The sequence below is a fragment of the Plasmodium inui genome (assembly GCF_000524495.1).
Source record: "Plasmodium inui San Antonio 1 unplaced genomic scaffold supercont1.11, whole genome shotgun sequence".
NCBI classification, from domain to species: Eukaryota; Apicomplexa; class Aconoidasida; order Haemosporida; family Plasmodiidae; genus Plasmodium; species Plasmodium inui.
In genome coordinates this window covers 505,169-527,522 of record NW_008481845.1, presented here as the reverse complement: position 1 = coordinate 527,522, position 22,354 = coordinate 505,169, and the positions used below count along the sequence as shown (strand labels likewise).

General features: G+C 42.3%; 4 protein-coding genes across 4 annotated transcripts; all 4 read right to left on the bottom strand.

Annotated features, from left to right (window-relative positions):
- Positions 1–273: 273 nt before the first annotated feature.
- On the bottom strand, positions 274–8,665 carry C922_03007 (hypothetical protein; the record flags this gene model as incomplete). Its single annotated transcript, XM_008818601.1, has 2 exons — positions 274–889; positions 1,092–8,665. The coding sequence occupies 2 exons, from the start codon at positions 8,663–8,665 to the stop codon at positions 274–276; spliced, it is 8,190 nt and encodes a 2,729-aa protein (XP_008816823.1).
- Positions 8,666–11,600: 2,935 nt separating this feature from the next.
- C922_03006 (hypothetical protein) lies at positions 11,601–14,843 on the bottom strand (the record flags this gene model as incomplete). The annotated part of the gene is made up of 1 exon (XM_008818600.1): positions 11,601–14,843. One exon carries the CDS (start codon positions 14,841–14,843, stop codon positions 11,601–11,603), a length of 3,243 nt encoding a protein of 1,080 aa, XP_008816822.1.
- Positions 14,844–16,130: 1,287 nt separating this feature from the next.
- C922_03005 (hypothetical protein) lies at positions 16,131–19,952 on the bottom strand (the record flags this gene model as incomplete). The annotated part of the gene is made up of 8 exons (XM_008818599.1): positions 16,131–16,139; positions 16,277–16,376; positions 16,856–16,919; positions 18,612–18,690; positions 18,912–18,976; positions 19,370–19,505; positions 19,674–19,716; positions 19,846–19,952. 8 exons carry the CDS (start codon positions 19,950–19,952, stop codon positions 16,131–16,133), a joined length of 603 nt encoding a protein of 200 aa, XP_008816821.1.
- A 1,161-nt stretch (positions 19,953–21,113) lies between these two features.
- C922_03004 (F-type H+-transporting ATPase subunit C) lies at positions 21,114–22,354 on the bottom strand (the record flags this gene model as incomplete). Its single annotated transcript, XM_008818598.1, has 4 exons — positions 21,114–21,157; positions 21,286–21,406; positions 21,642–21,743; positions 22,121–22,354. 4 exons carry the CDS (start codon positions 22,352–22,354, stop codon positions 21,114–21,116), a joined length of 501 nt encoding a protein of 166 aa, XP_008816820.1.

The following is a 22,354-nucleotide window of genomic DNA, read 5'->3' as shown; positions in this document are numbered from 1 at the left end:
CGTCCACATGTGTATTCCCACCTTCATTACACATTTGCAAATCAGTGTTATTTATCTCCCCTGCTTGGGTTGGCATCTCCTCATTGTTAACACGTAAATGTATGGACAAACACACGTGTATGCTGCAGGCAGGTAAACATTTTCGCGTTGCAGAGGGCATGTTGGAACACGCAAATAGCAATGCTCAAAGAGCGATACTCAAACCGCTAATCTCCTCATTTTTTACTTCCTCCTCTCATTCAAAATGTAGAAAAGAAAAGTTACGCCGTGTCATCACTTGGCGCAGCTAAAATCGTCCAGTCGATCCACATTCTTCAGCGCATCCTCATGAAACGAATCGTCATGCATTTCATTTTTAAACTTGCTATTTAAATTATTTGAGTAATTCAAAATTTGCGAGATGGGGTAGGCCGTGTATTTGCTTAGGCCATAATTATTGGGAAAAAAATAGTCCAGCAAATTGCTGTTCTTATTGTTACTGCTGTTGCTCGTGTTGCTCGAATTTTTTACAAAACTGTTGAAGTCTTCATTTGTTTTAATACTGTACGAGTTACGAAGTTTATATTCGATGTCCTTTTTGTCGAAAAAAACTTTTAACTCTATAATTGCACTCACCGGTTTGTGGTCACTTGAGAAGAAATTGTTGTGTGTCTTGTAATTTAAGTATTTAAAATATATTTTATCGTTATAGTAAAAATCATTCGGGTGATCACCCTCCGGATTGTTGCTAGCGAGTTGTTTTTCCCCTTGGGTGTCCTTGAGATGGTCGCTCTTGCTGTTGTTCACGTCGTCCTTCTCCTGTTGCAACGCCTGTGTCATGTGTTCCTTCCGCTTCTTCTCCAGCTCCGACAGGTGTATTAGCTTCCCGCTCACCAGTATCCGATCGCACCTTGGGGGGGAGAGAGAAACGTGAACAGATGAGGGGCGTGTCACGTGCAGTGGTACGTACACCGCTATACAGCGCGGCATGTGAAGCGGCGTACACACCAATATATGCAAAAAATAAACAATGACACATGAACTTGGGCCTACACATGGGGGCAGTGCCATTGCCTCCACGGCTGCTACCACCGCTACCTCTCGCGACCTACCAGGCGGGGGTCCGGCGCACGTCGTACATGTTGGAGTTCTTCTTGTACTTGTACGTGGGGTTGAACATGATGGGGTGTTCGTAGAAGAGGCAAAAGGGAAGAATGTTGTAGAGCTTGTTGTAAATGAACTGGTCATAATTCAGCAACTGGTTGGCATCCTTATTCGCAATGGATTTGAAAACCTCTTCATGACTTTTGTTGATCCTAAAATTGAAGTCTCCACATGCGAAGAAGTAGTCAAAGTTAAAGAGGTTATTCAGTTCTTGGTTCTGGAAGCTGTTGCTCAGAATGCTTTGCATTTGATTATTCCTTTCGAAGATGTTCGTTTGGCCTGATGCCAAGTGGATGTTGTTAAAACAGAAGGAGTTAAACCCCAGGCGAAATTTTATCGACACACTTCCCTTGTTACCCGTGTTGCCCTTCAAGCCAACCTTCACTTTGCAAACCTCAATTTCTCTTATGTAGTCCACTAACCCCTCATCAATAAAAATGATGATGAAGAGTCCTATCATGGATACAGACTTCAGCTTCACATATTTAAATTTTTTCAAATTTAAAAAGTACTTATTTGATTCGTTCTTCAAAAAAGCGTCGTTAGTTTTGAAAGGTATTTGTTCTTCGCCACGCATACAATCACTGCCAGGATACTCATCCGAGGCCCCATTCCTCTGCCTGTTCCTTCCTTCCACGTCGCTATGCGTCCTGGAACCCTTCTTTCCTCTAGGACAACCATCCATGTCGTCTCGTGCCACTTGTATCAAATTAACCGAGCTACTTCTTTTGCTCTCTTGAAAAACATCTTGAATGCTCGAAATGTGAAAACTATTTGTATCCTCTCTCTTCCGATTTTGAGAGTGGCCACACATTTCATCGTCCTTAATTTTCTCCTCCCTCGGCTTGATATGACACTGTTTGTTTCTTTCCACTCGATACTGTTTATCCTCTTCACTGTGTCCTTTATTATGCACATCCACATCGTTCGATTTGGACCGGGCTGCTTTCCCACTGGGGTTACTTCCCCTCGGGGGATGATTTATACCGTATGTATGATCGACCAAGTTGAAGACGTCTCTGTTGTTACATACACCATTGTTTGTGTTCCTATTGGAACTATTCATATGGTTAATGTCAAAGAGCTCATTTATATTGGAGCTGATATTTGTGTCATTGCTTTTTATCATGTTCTCCCCTAAAAGCTTTCCGCCTTTGTTATCCCGACCCTCCAAAACGTTTAGCGCATTGCCACTTTGATTTCTTTCCTGAACATTCGTAGGGGTGGGGCTGCTCTTTTGTCGTGTATTTCTCATTAGCTCATTTTTCCTTGATTCTTCAGGTAAAATGATGAAATCTGTGCTTTTTCTTGAGTGGAGGCTCTTACTGAGGGGGTCCTCAGAGGCCATCATGTTCATGTTGAGAGTGCTCAGATTGAGCAACTTGCTCTGTTCATCCTGGGCGCTAGGCGAACCCGACGCAAGGGAAAAAAGGGGTTGAGCCTGCTCCTGCTCCTCCTCCAAATTATTAAAGTAATTGTTCAGGAAGCAACTCTTCGAAATGTCAAGGACGCCATTCTGATCGAAGCTTCGCCTGTCCCCCTTCTGAGTCGCACTCTCCACGTTGGGGGCATTAGCAGCGTTGGAACCATTGGCAATGTTGACAGCATTGAAGGTGTTCCCCACGGAGGACGCGCCCTCGCACATGTACGACTCGTTAAAAGACTTCAAATAATTTTCGTAGTAGTCATCCTTATTCATTCCCTCGTTGTTCACTCTGGCGTCGTTATCATGCGTATGGTGTGGCGTGCAGACGGAGGGGTTGATGACGCCCTTATGTCCCTCGTTCTCACCATTAATCGTGCCATTTGCAAAGTACGCGTTCGTGCCGATTTTACTCCTAATGTACATCTCTTTTTGCCTCTGCGACATCTCTGCCAGGGACTGGGTAATTTTCTGCTCGATCTTTTTCTCCTTAAACTTGTCTTTCATGTTCATCAAAATTCTAAATCCCGTCAACTCGACCACCTCTTGGAAGCAAAACACATACATGTCAATGCACTCGTTGATCTGATTCAACCAGGAAGACATGTCATTCAGTTCGTACAAGTCATTTCCACATAGATTCCATGTGCCTGCCCAGAGTTTTACAATTTTTTCCTCATAATCATTATTGGTCATTTTTTTTTTTCTTTGGGAACTTCCCATTTTGGAGTCATCAAAATCCACGTAGTAATGATTTATAAGATCGTGACTTAGATAATCGCTGTACTTGTTCCTATTCCTCACATTGTATATATAGTTTTTTTTCTTATACAGATTTTTCATGTACACTAGATCGCTTTTGTTTTTTTTTTCCTTGCCCTTTTTGTTTACATTTTTTCGTTTTTTTTTTTTCTTCTTCTTCTTTTTCTGGACATTATTGTCCGAATTGCTACTGCCGCATCTGCTTCCTCTTCTGCTTTCTCCCTCTCCAGTGCTACCACTGCTGCAACTACTACTAAGGCTGTTTACCGTGTTCTCTGCGCTGCTGTCATTGTTCAAATTTGTTCCTGAGTAGACATCACTCATGGAGGTAGATTTACAGTAGGACTTTTCCCTCCTTGGATGGATACCCTCCTTGCTTTCGCTCTGCGCCAGGTGCACCTTCTTCGTCTTCCTCATCTTGGCCCGCTTTACCGATTTGTGCATTTTACGTGACTCCTTCCCGTGAGGTGATTGGTATGCGTGTTCCTCCTGCTGTTCCGACTCCTCTCCAGCGTCCTTCCCTTTGTCATCCTCAAAATTTAGGCCTCTGCTGAGAGGATCCTCTCCCTCTGAATGTCTTTCCTTAGCTCTCCTTCCTTCGAGCTTCTTCCTTTCTGCATTTTTGCTGGGCCGACTAATTCTGCCCTGCTTGCTTCTCCCCCTTGATAGGCGCCCTTCATCCTCGTCTTGCTCCTCTTCGAGCAGGCTACTACTATTTTCAATCGAATTCTCACTGGAATCGCTGCTACTGGTGTTGCACTCGGATGCCTTATGTTTTCTTCTTCCCCTGGGGTAATTCTCGTTGGAGGTACCCCGCTCGGTTTGGATCTGTCCCTCACTCGGATGCGCTTTGCTCATCTGTGCATTCCTTCCATAGGGTAGGTACGGAATCGAGAGGCCCATATTCTTTCCCCTTAAACCGAGGAAGCCCTCCTTATTCATAAAATTACCGTAATTCAAAAAATAGTTAAAATCGGCCCCTATAAAATTTCTTCTCTTGCTCTTGCTATACTTACCTGTGCATAAAATAATATCGATGCACTCCTGTCTGAAATTATCCTCAAAGTTATTTTGATAGAACCTCTCGATGGATTTAATTGCATGGTCAATGTTTGTGCTTAGGGAAGATCTTCCTACATTTATTTGCGAAGAGAAGACGCTGCCCGTTCCTGTGTAATGAGTACTAATAATATCTCCATTTTCTACCCACATTTTTTTAAAGAAATGTTTCAAAATGTGTACGTATTCATCGGGTTGTTCCTGTCGACTGCTAAACTTCTTCTCATCTTCCTTCTCGTAATTGCTGTAAGCCATTCTATGCTTCTTCTCCTCCTTTTCCATTCTGCTCATGATTTCGGTCTTGAGGTATTCCCTCCTGCCGCCGCCTCTGTTCAGGCTGCTTCCGCCATTTTTAACGCTACTCGTATCGTTGATGCTGCTCTCATTGTTAACGCTGCTCGTATTGTTCAGACCGCTCGTATTGTTCACGCCACTCGTATTATTCACGCCACTCGTATTATTCACGCCACTCGTATTATTCACGCCAGTCGTATTATTCACGCCGCTCGTATTATTCACGCTGCTCGTACTGTTCACGCCCTCCTCATTGTGGGGGGCTCCTCCTTCGTTGACATAGCAATAATCGTCAAACAAGCTGCCACTACTGTTGCTGCTCCCCTTGCTGTAGTCGTAATTCTTCTTAATGCTGGACTTCTCAGAAAGCTCCAGCAGGTAGCTGTCCGTCGGGAGAGTAGTCACTATGGTCACGCTCTTGCTATTATAGAGTGTATTAAAATTCTTGTAAAAACACAGGTGCGATTTTTTCACTGGCTTTAAATAGATGTCATTTTTTGACACATGCAACACATACAGGATGAAGAACAGCGTGTAGTAGTACTGGAAGACGTTAGTTCTGTCTAGGCAATCCAGACAGTTGGTTCTAAACACTCCGTTTTGAAAAACGCATGGGTGGTTTTCGATGACATTGTTGCTACTACTCCTGTTTGTATTAGTGCCCCCCTCGATCACACTGTTGGACGGTTCCATAAAAAAGGACACATTCTTTATCTCCTTGAGTAGAACTTTGTTAATAAAATCGTTCATGGCATCTTCGAAGCTTTTGTTCTTTACGGAAATGTGAAAGTCATACTCAATGTAGTTAATAAAATTTTTCTCCTTGTAATGCTTGTCCTTCTTAATATAGTTAATCAGCTCAATCATTTTTTTGGTCAGCTTCTTTTCGTTGTTTTTGCTTTGGCTGAGAAGATTTATGTAGTAAATATTGTTGCCATAATTTGTTATCAACTTTTTGTTGTGCTCCTTGAAGGCCTTGATGCTTAGCAGTGAAGACCGCTGTATGTTTACGTGGGATGACATGGAATGTTGCTTCCAGAAGAGCGGGATCGACCCTCTTATTTGGACTAGGGAGATTATTCTGTTCTCGAAGTTGCTGTCACTGTTGATACATCCCTGGCTGGCTGGGCCGCTTTCCCCGCCGATCAACTTCTCATTATTAACACTCGCCTCAGCAGTGCCTTCCCCACCTCGCGCCTTTTTTTCTTCCAGTGGATAGGAGATTTTTCCCAACGCATTCGACTCCCCCTCATGTATATTCTTTCGACCATTATTTGGCGCACTGGCTGTAAGTGGCAGCACCTTTGGAGGAGCTACTCTCACGGTGCTATTTTCTTCCTCTCTCAAATTATTCACTTCGCTCCTGTCAGGGGTTCCAAAATTGGTACCAACAGATGAGCCTCCTCTCTCACTCCCTTTCGGCTTCTTCACATTATCGACAGCCATGTTAACCTTGTCAAACCGATTCAAATAGGTAAGGTTCCTATTATTAATTCTTACAATTTGCTCCGTCTCTACATAGTTAGCCACATACCCATCATCATTGATGCCCCTCTTATTAAATCGCGTCCCTCCCAAGACGGACGAGCGACGACTAATGAGGAGCAGCTCTAAACACTTCCTATTCATCTCAATAGAGGTGTAAGAAATGTAGCCCTGAATTACTGAGCAGAACCAATTATCATCAATTTTGCATTTACACTTGATCTTTTTAATCATTTGATAATTCCACATGAAATTCTTTTCGCTCACATTTAGGAAGGACCTTTTCCTATGAGTGGACGATGAAGAAAACATGGGTTCTACATCTACCTCTTGAATATTCTTTTTCATCTTCTTTTGAATGCACTGCGTTAAGTCAAAGTCATATGAGTAGTACATGTGGACTGTAAGAATCTTCTGTATCATTTTTAACATTTTGTGCATGTCCAGTTTTATATTCATCTTCTTTTCATCCGTTTTTAAGCTTTCGTCATTTGCGTTTTTGAAGCTGAGGGGATAGGAATTCCTCTTTTCACTATGTTCGCTATTTTCCACCACAACAAGGTTGTTCCTTAGGTTGAAGTAGGAGTTGTTAATGAGGTCCTTGAGGTCTCCCTTATTTTCTGCTTCTGCATTTTTTTGAGAATCCCCTACTGAGTTGTTCCCTCCCTCGGTTGGTACTCCCTTATCCTCCTCAACTTTACCACTAGTGTCTTCTTTCCTTGAGCTCACTACTCCCTTCTTTTCAGCATTATAAATGCACATCAAATTTTCGTAGTAATTGCCGTTATTCCCGTTCGCTGGCACCTCTCCAACTGCTGCTTCGGTGCCCCCCGTGTCACCTTTGTCTCTGGGAAGGCTTCCTCCGGATGGGAACAAACTAGACCTCTTCTCATTTTCCCCACAGGTTGGAAAAATATTATGGTCATTCTTTCGTCTGATTTGATAGGACTCCTTCGTACCATCACGCAGTAGGTGCTTTAATTGGTTGGCTTGCCTATCTATTTGGTCTCCACCAACTGGATACCCCTCACTGTCCTTCTTCCTATCTGTAAACAAATCGTCAATCAAGTTAACATTTATCTTTGAAGAGCCAATAGGATCATTTTTGTGAGCATCTTCCTTATTCGTATAAGACGCGTGTGGTTCTGTCCTCATACTTTGCTGATCACTCCTACCGTAACGTACGTTGCCGTCATTACTATTGGCATCGTAGGTACTACTGCCATTTTCCTTTTCCCTCGCGCCTTGACCTTTGCAGTTATGCTCACTATTAGTTATCTTATTCGATACGCCTCCATTCCCCTGCTGAGTGCACTTTTCCTTATCGTTCAGCACTTGCATCATAAATTCGTTTTCGTCCAGCGTTGACGAATTGGTGTTAATCATTTCTTCCTCGTTCCGCTGCGTTCCCCTGTGGGGGTGGCTGCTACTAACAACGCCGCCAGTAACGTCCCTTGCAACGCGCTCACCGGGCTGCGCCCGAGAGGAAGATCTCACATCACCCTCGCCGAACCCTCGGCTGTCATAATTCGTTATGTCCGAAATGATGTTCAAAAGATTTTTATGGTTGAACTGATTGGTCAGCCACCTTTTCGCAGTATTAAAATTGAGGATTTTTTTATTTTTCTCCTCTTTCTTGTTGTAGTTGCCACTTCTGTGGGTTCTATGATTCATGGGTTCGACCTCCATTTCGAATTCAGCTCCAAATTTGTTCCCTCTTCTCCTAGCTCTGTCTCCATTTAACTTGCTACTTTTATTTGCAAAATGTCTGTTGTACATATTCTCCTCGTCCATTTTGTAGTCCTTCTCAATTCCGTTGTCTGAGCTATTAGGCTCGTAGGAGGGATCATTCGAGTTGGCGTTCTGCGGGGCCCTGCCCGGCTTGTCATGATTACCGTTTCCATTGCCGCTGTCATTGCCGCCGCGAATTACGCTTCTACTCCGCTGGTCACTAGCACTCGCAACGCGCTTCGCCACCGACGTGCCGTGACTTTGACTGCTGTTATTTATGACCTCAAAATCTTTGGCTATATCTGCATGGTTGACCAAGTGATTAATAAAATAACTATTGGAGTTGTCATCGATGTTCAGTGCATTGCTAATAACGGTATTCATGGAAACTATGTTAATATTGTAAGGGATGTAATGCACCTTCTCTATCTTATATATGCTCCTATATCTATTTAAGTAAAAAAATTTACACAGTAGTTTCCATTTGTCCACTACGAACAGAAATAACTCGTCTCTAATTTCGATGGTGCCAATTATGTTATCTATGATTAGTTCACTTATGATGCTTCCAAATTTTTTGCTCTTCTTCCTGATTTTATCTTTATTTATTAACTTCTCAGTGCACTTTCCACTATCGCGGAAAATAAACAGGGATGGCACTTTGACTTTCTCATTTTTGTTGTCTTTTAAATTCTTTATGTAGATTATTTTAAATACCTTTTCGTATATTATTAACAAATACCTCCCTTCAGTGTTGTATGCATTCATGAGCGTTGCTTGGTGTGGATATATAAATATATGTTCGTGTGATATGAGGGGGAAAAGAAATTCTTACGTCGTGCACGTGGTGTATTACAGCTGATTGGGTGAGGTGCAAATGGTCGCTCAGGACGTGCAGGGAAATCAACGGGGCAAAGTTAAATTAATTCGAGGGGCGAAAACAAAAACAGATCGGGCAAGAACAAATATGTCTGGTGCACAAAATTCATCCTTCTGATGTGTACACTTGTCCAGTTTTGTTACTACGCAACCGATTGACATGCCTTCCACATGCACAATGCACAGGTGAATACATAAAAAAAAAAAAAAAGGAAAACAAAAAAAAGGGCCCTCAGAAACTGGTGTACGTGTACGCCCTCAACACGACGCAATGATAAATTAACAGATTCTCTCGCATTAGATAAATGGACGAACAGTATCTACAATCGTGGGTTCCCATAGGGAGGTGTTCCGCCGAAGAGCGCGTCAATCTTCACATATTAATGTTCACTTGTGCATAAACACTTGTAGCCACGTGTGGAGGGGCGCGATAAAACAAGGCCCAACTCAAATGCAAACACTCACCACTACACAGGGAGAGAGTGCTCACTCCTGGAAAGAGAAGAAGTAATTAATCGCGCAGGAGTTTGCTATGCGCTTCAAAAATGTATAAGACACATTTGTTATCTTTTTAAATGAGCTCTTTCATCATCTCTCGTTTCAGTTTTTTTTTTTTTCTTTTTTTTGTCATTTTAAAGGGAGAAATTTCACTTGTCCTTCAACTGCGGTCAGTAAATGGAGCTTCAACTTTTCAACTAAATTATGTGTAACGATTTAAGAGGCATATAAAAACATGAAACAAAATTTATTTGCGGGATGAGTTCACACCTCTTAAAGGGGGCATAAACACACACTGCGTAGTTATCTGCACGTTTGGGCGTGCGGAAGGGGTTTACACCCATTTGTTCGCACACTCGGAAGGGTGTTGCTGCTACTGGTTGTGGTATTGGGGGCAAGATACGTGCATTACGCACTCATTAGAGTAAACTGCCCTACTGTATGCGCGAAGCGATCATACACGGTGTAGTCATTAATACACGTTCGCGCGAAAAACCAATTCGTGCCTCTCAACTCGATCACCTCGCTCACCTGGATGCAGGCTGCGCGCAGGATGATGCAAAAGCGAAATTCCCGTGCTGGGCGTGGGAATGGAGGAGGGGGGGTGAACTGCACGCAAATGAACACGTCCACAGTTGCGAACGTTCGGGGCCGCTTACACGCTCCACAGCGCCCCACATAAAACAGAAACAAGGGGGGGAATTGCATAAACTTTCACAACATATATACGACGTGTGCCGTACATGGTGCATGGTACGTAGTACGTGCGTATGTATATGTACGGGGGGTATGCATACGATGGTAGGCATCCGCTAACGTGCTCGCTCATTCATTCAAAAAACGAAGAGGCGAGTGGGTAAGTTTCATAAAAGGCGGATTAACAGGGGAACCACACGGAAGTTTTTGCAGTATCTTAAAAAGAAATTAAAAAATTACGCAAAAAAAACTTGTACATGTTGGTATACCTACGTATATGTAATGCATATATGAACATCTCCGCACTGCTTACCTTTTTTATATGCTTTCTCTTTTGCTGTAATTTTTCCCGAGTGATTATTCTTTATCCATGCATTTAGAAAATTCTCTTTTTTTTTTTTTTTTTTCGTCTATTCGGTATACAAAATTTTCTAAAAATGAAAAAAAAAAAAAAAACCTCCAACGAAAACTGCGAACTCCCTTTTGAACTTACTTTATGTGTAATTTTGCCATTTTGAGAACAGTTACGCAAAACTAAAGCGACAAAAAATGCGATTTGTGCGAAATTCACCAAGTTGAAATGGCGTATGACAAAGTAATCATGATAAATATCAAGGGCATAGAGGGCATTTAGAAAATTGCGCCATTCTGTTTATCGATTTATCACCTCGAAATAATCACCTTTTTGTTACTTCCCCTTGGGGAAGGCGCAAATCTCATAATCGCCGTAATAATTGCAGTAAGTATCGCTATCGTCGAGTGACCAGTTTCCACTGCGCAAAGTGATCCTATGCAGTGATCGTCCTGGTCCCCCCCTGTTGTGCATGTCCCCTTTTGACTGCTTTCCAAAGCATGCACCTGCGCAACTGTACATCACGGACGAAAGCGATTGCTTCGCACTACTTAGACGATTTATAAGGGGAAAAAAATATACGAACAGGTTTCTTCATTCCCGAACGTTACATCTGCTTGGGGAATTGTCCCACTTCGGCGCGCCGTATGGGACGCAATTTTTTTCACCTTTCAAAACAAAGTGTTGGGGGCAGGAAAGGAAAAAAAAAAAGAGGAAAAAGCTGACATAGTATTTTCTGGGATGGAAAGCTTCCTTACCACTCTCCCGTCGAGCAGCCGCACACACCATATGCAGATGTAAGGTGACACAAACATTTTACTTTTCTTTACGATTGTTTCTTCAATCTTCAAACGGCGTGCTGTGTAACCGCGTCGTCAGCGTATCATTTACCACGCACACATGTGAAGTTACACAAAATGAAAGAAAAAAAAGAAAAAAAAGCTCCCACGGTTGAGCTACAAAAATGAGTGTAAAGTAAGGGAGAAAAGTAATCCCTGCTTTGTGTTTCTCCTCACGTGCGGTACGCCCAACGCGATTGACACAAATGTTGAAGAGACGGATGTCCACGCTGGAGAGAAACGGTCGCGTGCTGCCAAGTGTGCTTGACCTGTTCGGTAACCTCCCCGTTGCAGCTACCTACACAGATGGTGTTGAAGGAAAATATAGAAAAGCCCTTCTGTTGCATTTTAAGGCCAAGAAGGGGATCTCCCCCACATGCAATGTGTAGCATCTTCGGCGATGGTGTAACCCGATTTTCCTCTTACAAGGGCAGTTTTCCTAGAAGTATGTTTTCTTTTGGTGCCTCTTCTCTTTGGTCTTCGCCTCATCCTCATAGGTGGGCATGTTGTCCAAAACGATGGTGTCCTCCTCATATTTTGCCCTATCCTCCTTTTTATTCTTTTTCGTTTTTCGTTTCTTGGCTAAAATCTGCAGCGCGCCGTCCTCCAACCTCTGCATACAGTTATACTCATTGCTGTCGTAGATCTCCGCTTTTCTGTTGGGAAATCTGGGGATCTTCTCATGGCCCTTGAGAATTCCCTTCTTTATTAAGCGTTTACGCTCTACATCCATTTTATTATAAAAGTATAGCTTCTTGGATAATATTTTATTTTTTTTACTTAGGCAATTTCTCCTTGGAGAAATGTGCAAAGCTTTTCGCCCTCCCTTTTTCTGATACCTTTTCTTCTTCTTCACAATATCGTAGTACATATTTTGCAGCTTCAACATTTTGCTTACTTTTTTGTTTAAGTTTTGAAAGACGATCTGTTTCTTGTCACCCGTTTTTTCAATGATGTCATTAACTAATGATGTATTTTTTTTGCTAAAGAAGGAGGTTAACGAGTTGCTTCTTCCGCCACAATAGATATTACCATTGGTGTGCGCCACTTTGCTTGACTTGTAAATATAGTCATTTATATTATTGCTAATGTCGTAGTTAATTATGTCGCAATTTTCAAATTGTATTCCCCTGCTGAGTATATTTGTGCATACCAAAATGTTGGTTTCGTTTTTTTTGAAGCGTCGATAATTTTGGCTCCTCTCCTTGTAACTCATTTCGTTGTGAATACAACTCACTTTGTACTTGAGCTCGGTCAGCAAGTCTGAAACATTCTGCACGCTTTTTCTCGTGTTACAGAAAATTACATGTCTACTGAGGAACTGCCTGTTGTGCATCACTCCCTTCATCGTGGCGCTACCTCGAGCCTCCTTATTGTTTAGAAGATCCAACAGGAGAGCAGTCTTTTCCTTATTTTTGCTGTTAATAAATATGTGTTTCATTTCGGAGCTGATATCGTGGCTCTTCAGATGTATCACCTCCTGGATATGTTTGCTCCTCACTTTGTTGGCGAGAAACTCGCTGATGCAAAACGTTTTCGTCGCCGACACGAATATAGATATGGGGATGTTCGAGCTCAGGGTGTTCTTTTCGTTTTCTGCCCCTTCGCGGTTTAGGAGTCGGATGACTTCAGCGCGATCGGCACGTTCGTCACGTTGATCGCGTTCTGCGAGTTTCCTCTTGGTGCTGCGTGGGGTGAGCTCTTCGGGGGGGCTCTCCCCATTGATGCTGCTTCCGACGCATGTCTCACCGGTTTTTCCTTCCCCATCACACCATTTTGAGGCACCCTGTCTGTAACTTCCGTCGTCGGCCTCCTGCTCCACTTCACCTTCTTCACACCTATCTGGACTCACCTCATTATTTCCTTCTTCCTGCTCCACGACAGTTCTTTTCTGCTGATTTAGACTGCTCCTGCGTCTCCCCCGCCGAGTACTCTCGCGCTCTTCTTCGTTTTCCAAGTCGAAACTTTTTTTTGGTCCTTCCTGCACATCGTCATGAGGATCACCAGAGCGATCACCTTTGAGAACATCGCTGGGGCTGTCTCCCCTGTGCAGATCCTCAGCCGAGAACCTCCTCCCCCTAAAATAGTACATGTTGGTGTAATTCCTTATATGGTTAAGCACAAGCTGAAGCTTCCCCTCGTTGAATGCATTGCACAGAGTTTCTGCTTGTTCCACGACTACGTACTTTAAAAACTTAAAATTGTACAAATGCTTATTTTTGCAGTTGTCTACTTTTTCGAAAATTTTATCGGGGGTACCAATCAGAATGTCGATGTTGTAATTTATTGCCTTGGCGCTTTGCTTAACATTTTTACTAATCCTTTTTAAAAAATCGTTGGTCTTGATGAACTCACTGCGCACATTTGGGTACCCCACCAGGTGATCCTCCTCATGTGAGTGGTACAGTTCGTCCGCGTACTCCATGTCCTGAGCCCCCTCATCACCTAACGGAGATTGCATCTCCACGTGAAACTTTTTAACAGACTTTCTTTTGTACAAATATCCCCCCGCCAGTAGCTCAATATTTACGTCAAAACTTTTTAAAAAGGAAAAAAGTTCAAACGCAGCTTCTCTCGTGTTTGTTAGAATAACTGCATAGGGAAAGAACACATTTTTTTTATGCCTCAAACAGTTAAGTTCATTATTCTTTTTATTTTTTACGTAGCTCGTGCTGACGTTGTAATTTTTGTACTTGCGGATGTATATGTATCTGTTTCGTACTCTGTGCTTTTCATAGGCTATGTGAAAAAAGAAATTGTCCATTCTCCTGTTGGCACATCTTAACTTTTCTTTCTTTCTAAAGAGTTTGTTTCGAAATTTTTTGTAATTATATTTATTCAAAAAGTGGTAAAATTTTGATAGGCTCTTCATAATTTTCTCATTGTTCATGTAAAAATTGTTTAATATTGGAAGGAAATAACTCAGTGTCTTACCTGTGTTATCTGGACTCACAATAACGTACACATCGTTGAAGCATTTTGTCTTTTCCCCACGTCGATTGCCTTCCTCGGTCTGTAACGGCACAGCTGTTTGGCAGCTGCTGCGATCGGCATGCCTACCAACATTTTGGCGCCCCCCAAGGGGATTCTCTCCAACGGGCTTCTTCGCATGTAGCTTCACCCGGTCACCTGATTGGTACTTCCCCACGTCGTAAAAATCCCCCCTCATGTTGAAACTCTCCCTCAAGTAACCATTAATGCGACTTCTACTTCTCATTATTTCTGTATACACATCTGCGTTCTCACCACACGTGGCCATTTCACCACGTCCCTCGGTGGAGTCTCCCCTTCCCTGTAGCAGCAAGGGTATTACGTTCCTCTGAATTTGAGTGGGTGTAAAAATTTTCATTTCGTTCAGCTTTAAATATATGTCCGTTTTGAAATTAAATTCGAGGAAGCTTGCATTTTGGAGCCCCTCCTTAAAGTTCACCCCCTTGATGTTTGTTCTGCGGATATGTGCGCGACTCGCCTTTTGGCCCTTACCCCCGGGATCATCCCGTCTCTCTTCATTGTGGTCGTCCTTTTTGTCATTACCCTCGGGTGAGTGACCCTCCATTAGGAGTTCCCCCCCCGCGACAGCCGTGCTGTTCCTGTTCCTGCCGATTAACATGCCTTTGAACATTCTGCAAACTGCGTGTCCTTTCCCCTTCACCAGGCTGCGAATATAGGGACCCCTGATCATTTTTTCTCCCACCCCCTTTTGGCATTATAGAGTGCAGAAGGAAGCACACATGTGGGTGTTGGAAGTGGTACCAGTGTGGTGACAGATGGGGAAAAAAGAAGAAGAAGAGGCACCCTGGTTCTTCTCTTCCAATTAAATACAATCACGTCATCTGTGGCCGCCGCGCGACATCTCTTAAATAACTTCTCGCATAATGGAATATATCATGTCGCTTTTTCGTTTTCTTTCGCTCCCCATTGAGTATCATATGCCTATGTACATACGCCTACACCCTCACTTGCGATGTTTGCGATCAAACCTGAGGGTCGAAAAGGTTCCCCCTGTGCCACACATACCAGAGTAACTACTTTCATAACGGCAAAAAAAATGGTAGAACCAAAATGACATCACAAAAAAAAGAAATGCCAAGGTTTTGCATAACGAGGTTAACTCAATGAGGGTGAAAATTCCCTGTTAGTTGTTTCTCCACGCTTTGAGAAGTGCCTTTTTTTTGAACCCACGGAAAGCGAGTAAGATGCTCTTAGAATAGGAAAGGAAAACGAACACAGTTCATGCGTGTTGAACACATATGGGAAGTGCATACAGGGAATACAACAAAGGTAAGGTAACCCGCCATTTATATATATATATTTCTTTTTTTTTTTTTTTTTCTTTTACCGCCTCTCCTATTTTGGCTACTTTCACGGATGCAACAGAAACTTCCTTTCCGGTATGATGGAAACAAAGTTGAGGAAACAGAAATACGTATTTAATTTGTTCGCTACATTTTAACTGCTCTGTACTTTCTTCCCATTCAGGGGAAAAACTATTGTGTCATATTTTTAAAAAACTTATTGCAATTAAGGTTGTCATAAAAAATGTGTTAAGCGGAAAAGAAATAAAGCTGAGTAGGGATTTCACAACATGACACATCGTACAACAAAAGTGACACTCTGAGTGTCGCATCGGCGTTCAATGATGTCAACGGTCACTCCGCTCATTAGTTGTACCCAATTTTAACGCGCTCTTTTTTCATTTAAAAAAAAAAAAAAAAAAAACTTTCCGTCCGACATTCTTCTGACTCGTTTTATGGGGAAACTTTCGGCCCTTCTCTCCTTACGCTTCGTTGTACTCATATGTAGAAAACTCACAATCGGGGATATCACATGACGCGGTGGGTCGTTTCTGTATCTTGTTTTCTTAAAATTTTCTTTGCGGAACGTTTCACACCTAAGTGGGAACTCTCCTCTCGAGGGGGGCATCCCCATCCTGTGCTGAATGAGTCAACATTCGTATTGCCCTATTTTTTTACCTATACTGTGGTGTGAAGGGGAAAAAATAAAAATTATGGGTATTTATAAGCGCTGTAATTTTGTTTTGTCTGCACAAATGCGCATCGTCGAGTTTGTCAAAAAGGAAAAACTTCAATTTACTCGGTAATGTTATATACGTACCTTCTTAAATCCAATAATGTCGGCCCTTTCTCGGAAGCACTGTCTGCATATGTTGATGTTGTACTTTCTTATTATGGCATGTCTGTTCGAGCACACGCGGCTGCAAAGGAAAGGGGAGGAAAAGGGGCGTGAATTTGAAGGGGAATATACTCATCAGAAGCAGCGCAATGCAGGGGTGATTGCCCAATGATACACTCCGCGTAGAAATCTACGATTCTGTGGGGCGACCCTCGTTTATCCTCATCTCACGCATAATGATGAAAAGGAAATGATACACATGATTATTATGGACCATACGTATTTGAAGTGGCACAAAAAAGTATTTCTTAAAAAGGGCCACCATAATATGCGCCTCTGTTTCCCTTCGCCCCTCCTGCACTGGGCGTCCTTACAACTACGTTAAATATGCATACGGCTTAATCACACATGCGCACGTAGATGTCAAAGGCGAAATGCAAAACGTGGAGGTTTCCCCCTCTTGCCTCCCCCGAGCAAACTCGCTCCTCGACAATTGTAATTGCTTCACCACTGCAGCCGGTTCGTTTACCCCCCACTTTATCAAATGGGGGGATGATTTACCATTGCCTGGATCCCTGGCCGTACTTCTTCGGATGAACGTTCTGAATGCAACCCATGGTTATATCTTTTTAAAAAAAGGGAAAGGAAAAAAAGGGAAGAGAAAAAAAGGGAAGAGAAAAAATGGTCACGGTTAATTTAACCTCTTAAAAGTTCGGGAAAAAAGAAAAAATTATGCCCCTGGATTATTAGCAGGTGAGGGAATATACCTTCGTCGGCGAAATTGTTTCAAATGTATTTTTTTAATTCTTGTGATGCAAAAAAGCAAAGTTTATTTGACTTCATTTTTTTTTTCTTTTTAATAAATTGCAAATTTTGTTTATTCGCAATTTTCGTTAACGCCTTCGAGCATATGACGCTACTCCTACACTTTGGGTGGGTAACCATATGTAAAATATTTATTCATATATGCACGCTGGTTGACCCAATTACGACGTTTTCACGTGCGCGGAAAAAATGAAGTTATTTTGGGCCGTGCGGCGTCCCATGCTAGCAAGCTTTTTTTAAGAACGCCGCGGTTGGTGTTGCATGTCGGTGTGGTTTAGTTCCTCAGTGCGGCCTAGATATGACAGCATCACAAAATTTGGTGTATGCAACAATGTGAGGGGAAAAAAAAAAAAAAACGGCCTACATCATTTTCTCTCAGCATGCCTCGGCATAAATGCAAATCTGCAATTTAGCACCCCCATGAGGTTTGCCCTAAATGGGAAAAATGAAATGTAAGGAAAAAAAAACCAATTAAAGGGTTACCAAGTTTGTAGCAGCCTTTTCCATTTTTTTTCCTTTTTTTCGCCATCTCACGATGTTGCATGTTTGTACATATATATACATTGTATACATTTATGTATGAACAAATGGATATGCTCCTTTCCTGGGGCCGCCATCTTGGCCCCAACGCCGCGAGCGAGGTTCCATACGAAAAGAGCGAAGGGGAACTTCGTAAAATGGAACGAAAGTGAGTGTCACCCGTTCGAGCGCCAAAAAGGGTAAACACAGCGAAACAAAAAGAGAAACAAAAGATAAAGCCAAGAAAAGGGAAGGAAAGCGAAACAGAGCAAAGAAAAAAAACATTTCGAACGAAACAGTTAATTTAACCCACCATCGGTGACTTTAATTTGATAAAAAAAAAAAAAAAGATTGAGGGAGAGAGTCAAGGGGTTTCCCCAACCACCGCGTCGATTTTTTCTTTCTCTCTTACACAAAATGGAATATGCTTCAGGCGAATTGCAAATTTCTAATTGCATTTTACCCCTAATTTTGTGAGAAACGTTTTAAATTATCAATATATCTACAAATCTGTTTATGAAATGGGCAAAGTGGGGAGATGATTCTGACTTGGCTCACTGCCTGGTCGTCTCTGTTCCGGCGGGAATGTGAAGTTTTCCCAAACGAACATTGGCTGCGGAGGTGGAAAAAAAAATAAAAATAAAATAAATATTCCCCCGACTTCTACATCCTGGGAGTATATCTCCCCCATTTACATGAGAATAGTGTGCCCCCCACCAGAGAAGCACACAAACAGTTTGGCAATTTTGCAGGTAAAGTTCTCCATTTTCTTTTTCAGCGGTTTACATCAAGCGTCCCAACGTTATCGGCGAAATGACCTGCGCAGTTGTATGCAGAAAAAAAAAATGACAAATTTAACGGAGAGGCTGATTTTCAAATTCAACACCAAACAGTCGCACCATTTCCGCTGCTTATTGTGTGAAATAATTTTATAGAAAGCGCCTCTCAATTGTGAACTGGTTAATCTGCGTACCTGGCTGATTCGTTTGACTGTCATATTTACAAATTAAAACCCCCCTGTTACGACAGCAGGCACTGGAGCACCCGATCTTCTGTGATGTGGAAAGGTGTGCATGCAGAGGTCACTTATCTCGCCGTGTTGCACGCTCGAGGATGAGTTCTTTGCGTTTTTTCAACACGGGAATGTGTGGATATATAGATATATATATATGTATGTCCATATATAGTACATATATTAAATAGATATATATGTACATATATGTGCGTAATGCGTACGTGTAAATGTATACATAGCTGCTCACGCAGGAAGTACCTCGGCGCTGTTCCATACAACCCTGGTGAATTGAAAAACAGTGTCGTCCCCTCGGCGGATGGGCCCTGACAAGAAAGCAAATAGTGCACACATGGATATCCTCTGCGTATGAGGCCCCCCCAATGTAGAAAAAATAGGAGCACTGGCAAATTGTGCTCATCAATTTCGATAGGCGCGTTTATGAGATGAATTCTCTTTTTCTGTCTCTCTGTCCTATTCGGAAGGGGGAATAATTCGACGTGCGTGACACATGCGAAATTACTCTTCCGTTAGATATCTATCCCTCTCGCCGCTGTTTCATTTTTGGGAAAACTTTTTTAAATATGTTCAATGGTGAGTACTTTCCCACAGCAGGACGGAACAAGGCAACATAAAGACACACCATATGTTGCACCCGTTTTGGTCATTCGACTTCTTTTTCACTCAGCCATTTAATTGCTCCCCCTTTTGTCTATTACCTAATTCAAAGTCATAGTTCTTAATGCCTTCATACCATGTATCGACGGCTGATTCAATTTTGCTGTTGGGCGAAATGCTAAAATAATTTGTGTTTATTTGGTTCAGCATGACAGTACAATTGGAGATCTCCTTTATCTGTAAAAGGGGAGGGTAGTTCCATGTGCAGATACAAGACCCCTTTTTTTTCAAAGCAAAACGGCTTCGAAAAATCCTAAGTGGGAATCCGTTTTGCTGAGTTTTCCATCCACTATGCAACAGTTGTTGTTTATGCAAAGAGGCAAATTAGAAAAATTGTCCAGTAACCAGTTTGGCTTCAGCGCTTGCAGCCTTTTCCAGCTCTGTGCTCCTTAACAGAGGGTGCAAACAAAAAAAAAATAAAAAAAACACTTCCATTATATCATCCGTGTAACAGAAACGGTCAATTTAATCCTCACATGGGGCCTACTCAAGTGCCATTAAAAAGAATTCCGTTTACCAGCGCAACGAATCGGCGTTATGCTTCAGCCGCAAATCATTGTGTCTTTCTCGAATGAAGTCATTCTGCGAAATGCAGACAAAGCGTAGCAACATGACAGGGCTCATGGGCATAGTAAAAAATGCTATCTGTTTTTTTTTTTCTTTTTCCCCATTTAGATAAAGTTTACGTTAAAGGAGCAAGAACCTGCAGCCGCTACTTTACACCAGGAGATGCGCGAAAGGGTTAAGAAGCAAAGTAGGCCAAAAAGGCAATGCAGGCGTCCGTCCAACATTATGTGCGAAGAGAGATCTCCGTGAAATTGTTGTTGCTTTAATATGATTTCTTTATTCCCACTTCTTTCGAATTGAGGTTGAAAACTATGGGTAATTATTACTCATGAGGTATGGGAAGATAAATTGCGTCTGCTCATTTCTTCTATGGGGAGTGCAGTCATGTGTCTGGCCGTAGATACAAACAAAGGTTTATGATCCTACCTCTGCTAATATGAGTGGCAAAATTTTAAGTGCAATCCGAAAGGACCAATGCCAGTGTGCTTCCCCTTTTACGTGTAAATATCCGAAGTGGGAATAGCACCCCCGTTATTCCACCTCTCTCCAAGCGTTGTACATACATTAGATTAAAAGACGGGAAAGAATCCATGCACCTTTTTTTTTTTTTTTTTTTTCTTTTCACATTTTCCAGCATGTCACCTATCTTCACGTGTGAAGTGACCAATTCGTCTTTCAATTTTAGGAGCAATTAAAATTTCGTTTGAATGAACGTAGGCCTACTGTTACTGCGCAGCGATGGTTTTCTTCCGCCGCACGCAGCTTCGCATTGCCCTGCTTTGTTCTATTAAAACGTGCAAGGGAGAAAAGGCTTCATAACTGCACACACGCGTGCAAGTAAGACCATGCGCATATAGGTAGGTATATGACCACATATATGAACACACACAAGCAGATATATTTGTGTGCATACCTACACATATGCACCCCCGTGATGCAAAGCAGAAAAACGCAGTTCCCGGAACTAGTAATAGAACCGGGAAATTTAAATTGTGGTGAGGTGTGGAGCAAATTGAGCTTCTTCACCCAGGAGTGTAACACGTTCGTGCAGTCATGCATACGTCACTTTGGTCATGAAATGAAAAAATTTAATTCATTATTTAATTAAAAAAAGTTTCGTAATCTCCTTGTGCATCGACTCTTGTGGCACGTAAAAATGTGCGTGTAGTTGTGCCCCACTTTCCTCTTCCACTAGTCTCCACAAAGTGGACCTTCCCTTCACGAGTACAGTAGAACAGCACTCATCAGGACACAAATGATACCTGTCAGAAGAGGAGGGGGTGGAAAATATACACATTTTTGGCCCAACAAGGGAAACGCAGTTGGAAGAATGCGCAAAAGGGGGGAACACATAAACGGCAAAGGAGCCGCCATCATCGCAACGCATTACCCAGAAATTCCAAGAATCCCATCCCGATCAGCGTGTATGTAAACAACTCGTCCTTAATGGAAGGGTTCCTACTCGTTCCTAGCACCAGGGCTGAGAATAAATTGCCGATACCTTGCGCAACCTAAAGGGAGTTTTTTTTAAAAGGAGCTCATTGGGAGGTGTTTAAGACGGTTAAAGGGGTCGTTCCATATTTGGTTCCTCATTATGTTTTGCCACTCCCATTTGAAAGTTTATCATTTTGACCCATTTCTCAATAATGCTCAGTTATTCTCGCTTCATGAACAGAGGTAGTTGGGCTAGCTAGCTATTTTTTTCTTTTTTTTTTCCTTTGCTTGGTTCCCAATGTGACTACTTACCCCTCCCACGGACATGAGCGCAATGGCTGCGGACAGGCTGGCGATTCCACTGTCATGTCTCACGCCTAGTTTCTGGTTGACGCAGTTTCGTTCGTCATTCTTCTGGGTGAGGAGGGAGATGAAGAAAAAGACGAAAAAAATGAAAAAAAATAAAAAAAAATCAAAAAAAATAAAAAAAAATTAAAAAAATAAACGAGAAAAAAATCCAAAAAAAAAAACGAGAAAAAAACGAAAGACGTGAAAATGTGACAAAAAAGGACAATCTGCCGCTCAACGTGCTGCGCCACTTGGAAGACGTCACAGAGTTAACGCAAAAACAACATTAGGACCACCATGGCGCTCAGTTGCGAGGCACGAAAAGATGGGCGGAGAAAAATCAGCGCAGTTTTCCAAAGGGGTTGCACGAAGAACGCGCACAGCAACGGATGCAGGTGTAAAAAAAAGAGAATTTCTCAGTTACACACGTGTGGGCAAATTACCTGCAGGAGCGCATTGCAGTTGGTAGTTTTAACCGTCTTGCTGATGAACGGAGACGTGTGGTAATACTTCACGAAGAAGTTGGCTTTATTCAGTTCGCCGCAGAAGGAGGTGCCGCCAATTCTGGTCGAGATACTTCGATTGGCCGCAAAATATCCCGAACTCAAAAAGGAGCTTTTAAATTTGAAGTTTTGAAACAGCGACGAATTTAGCGTGTTGAAAAAAAATCTATTCAT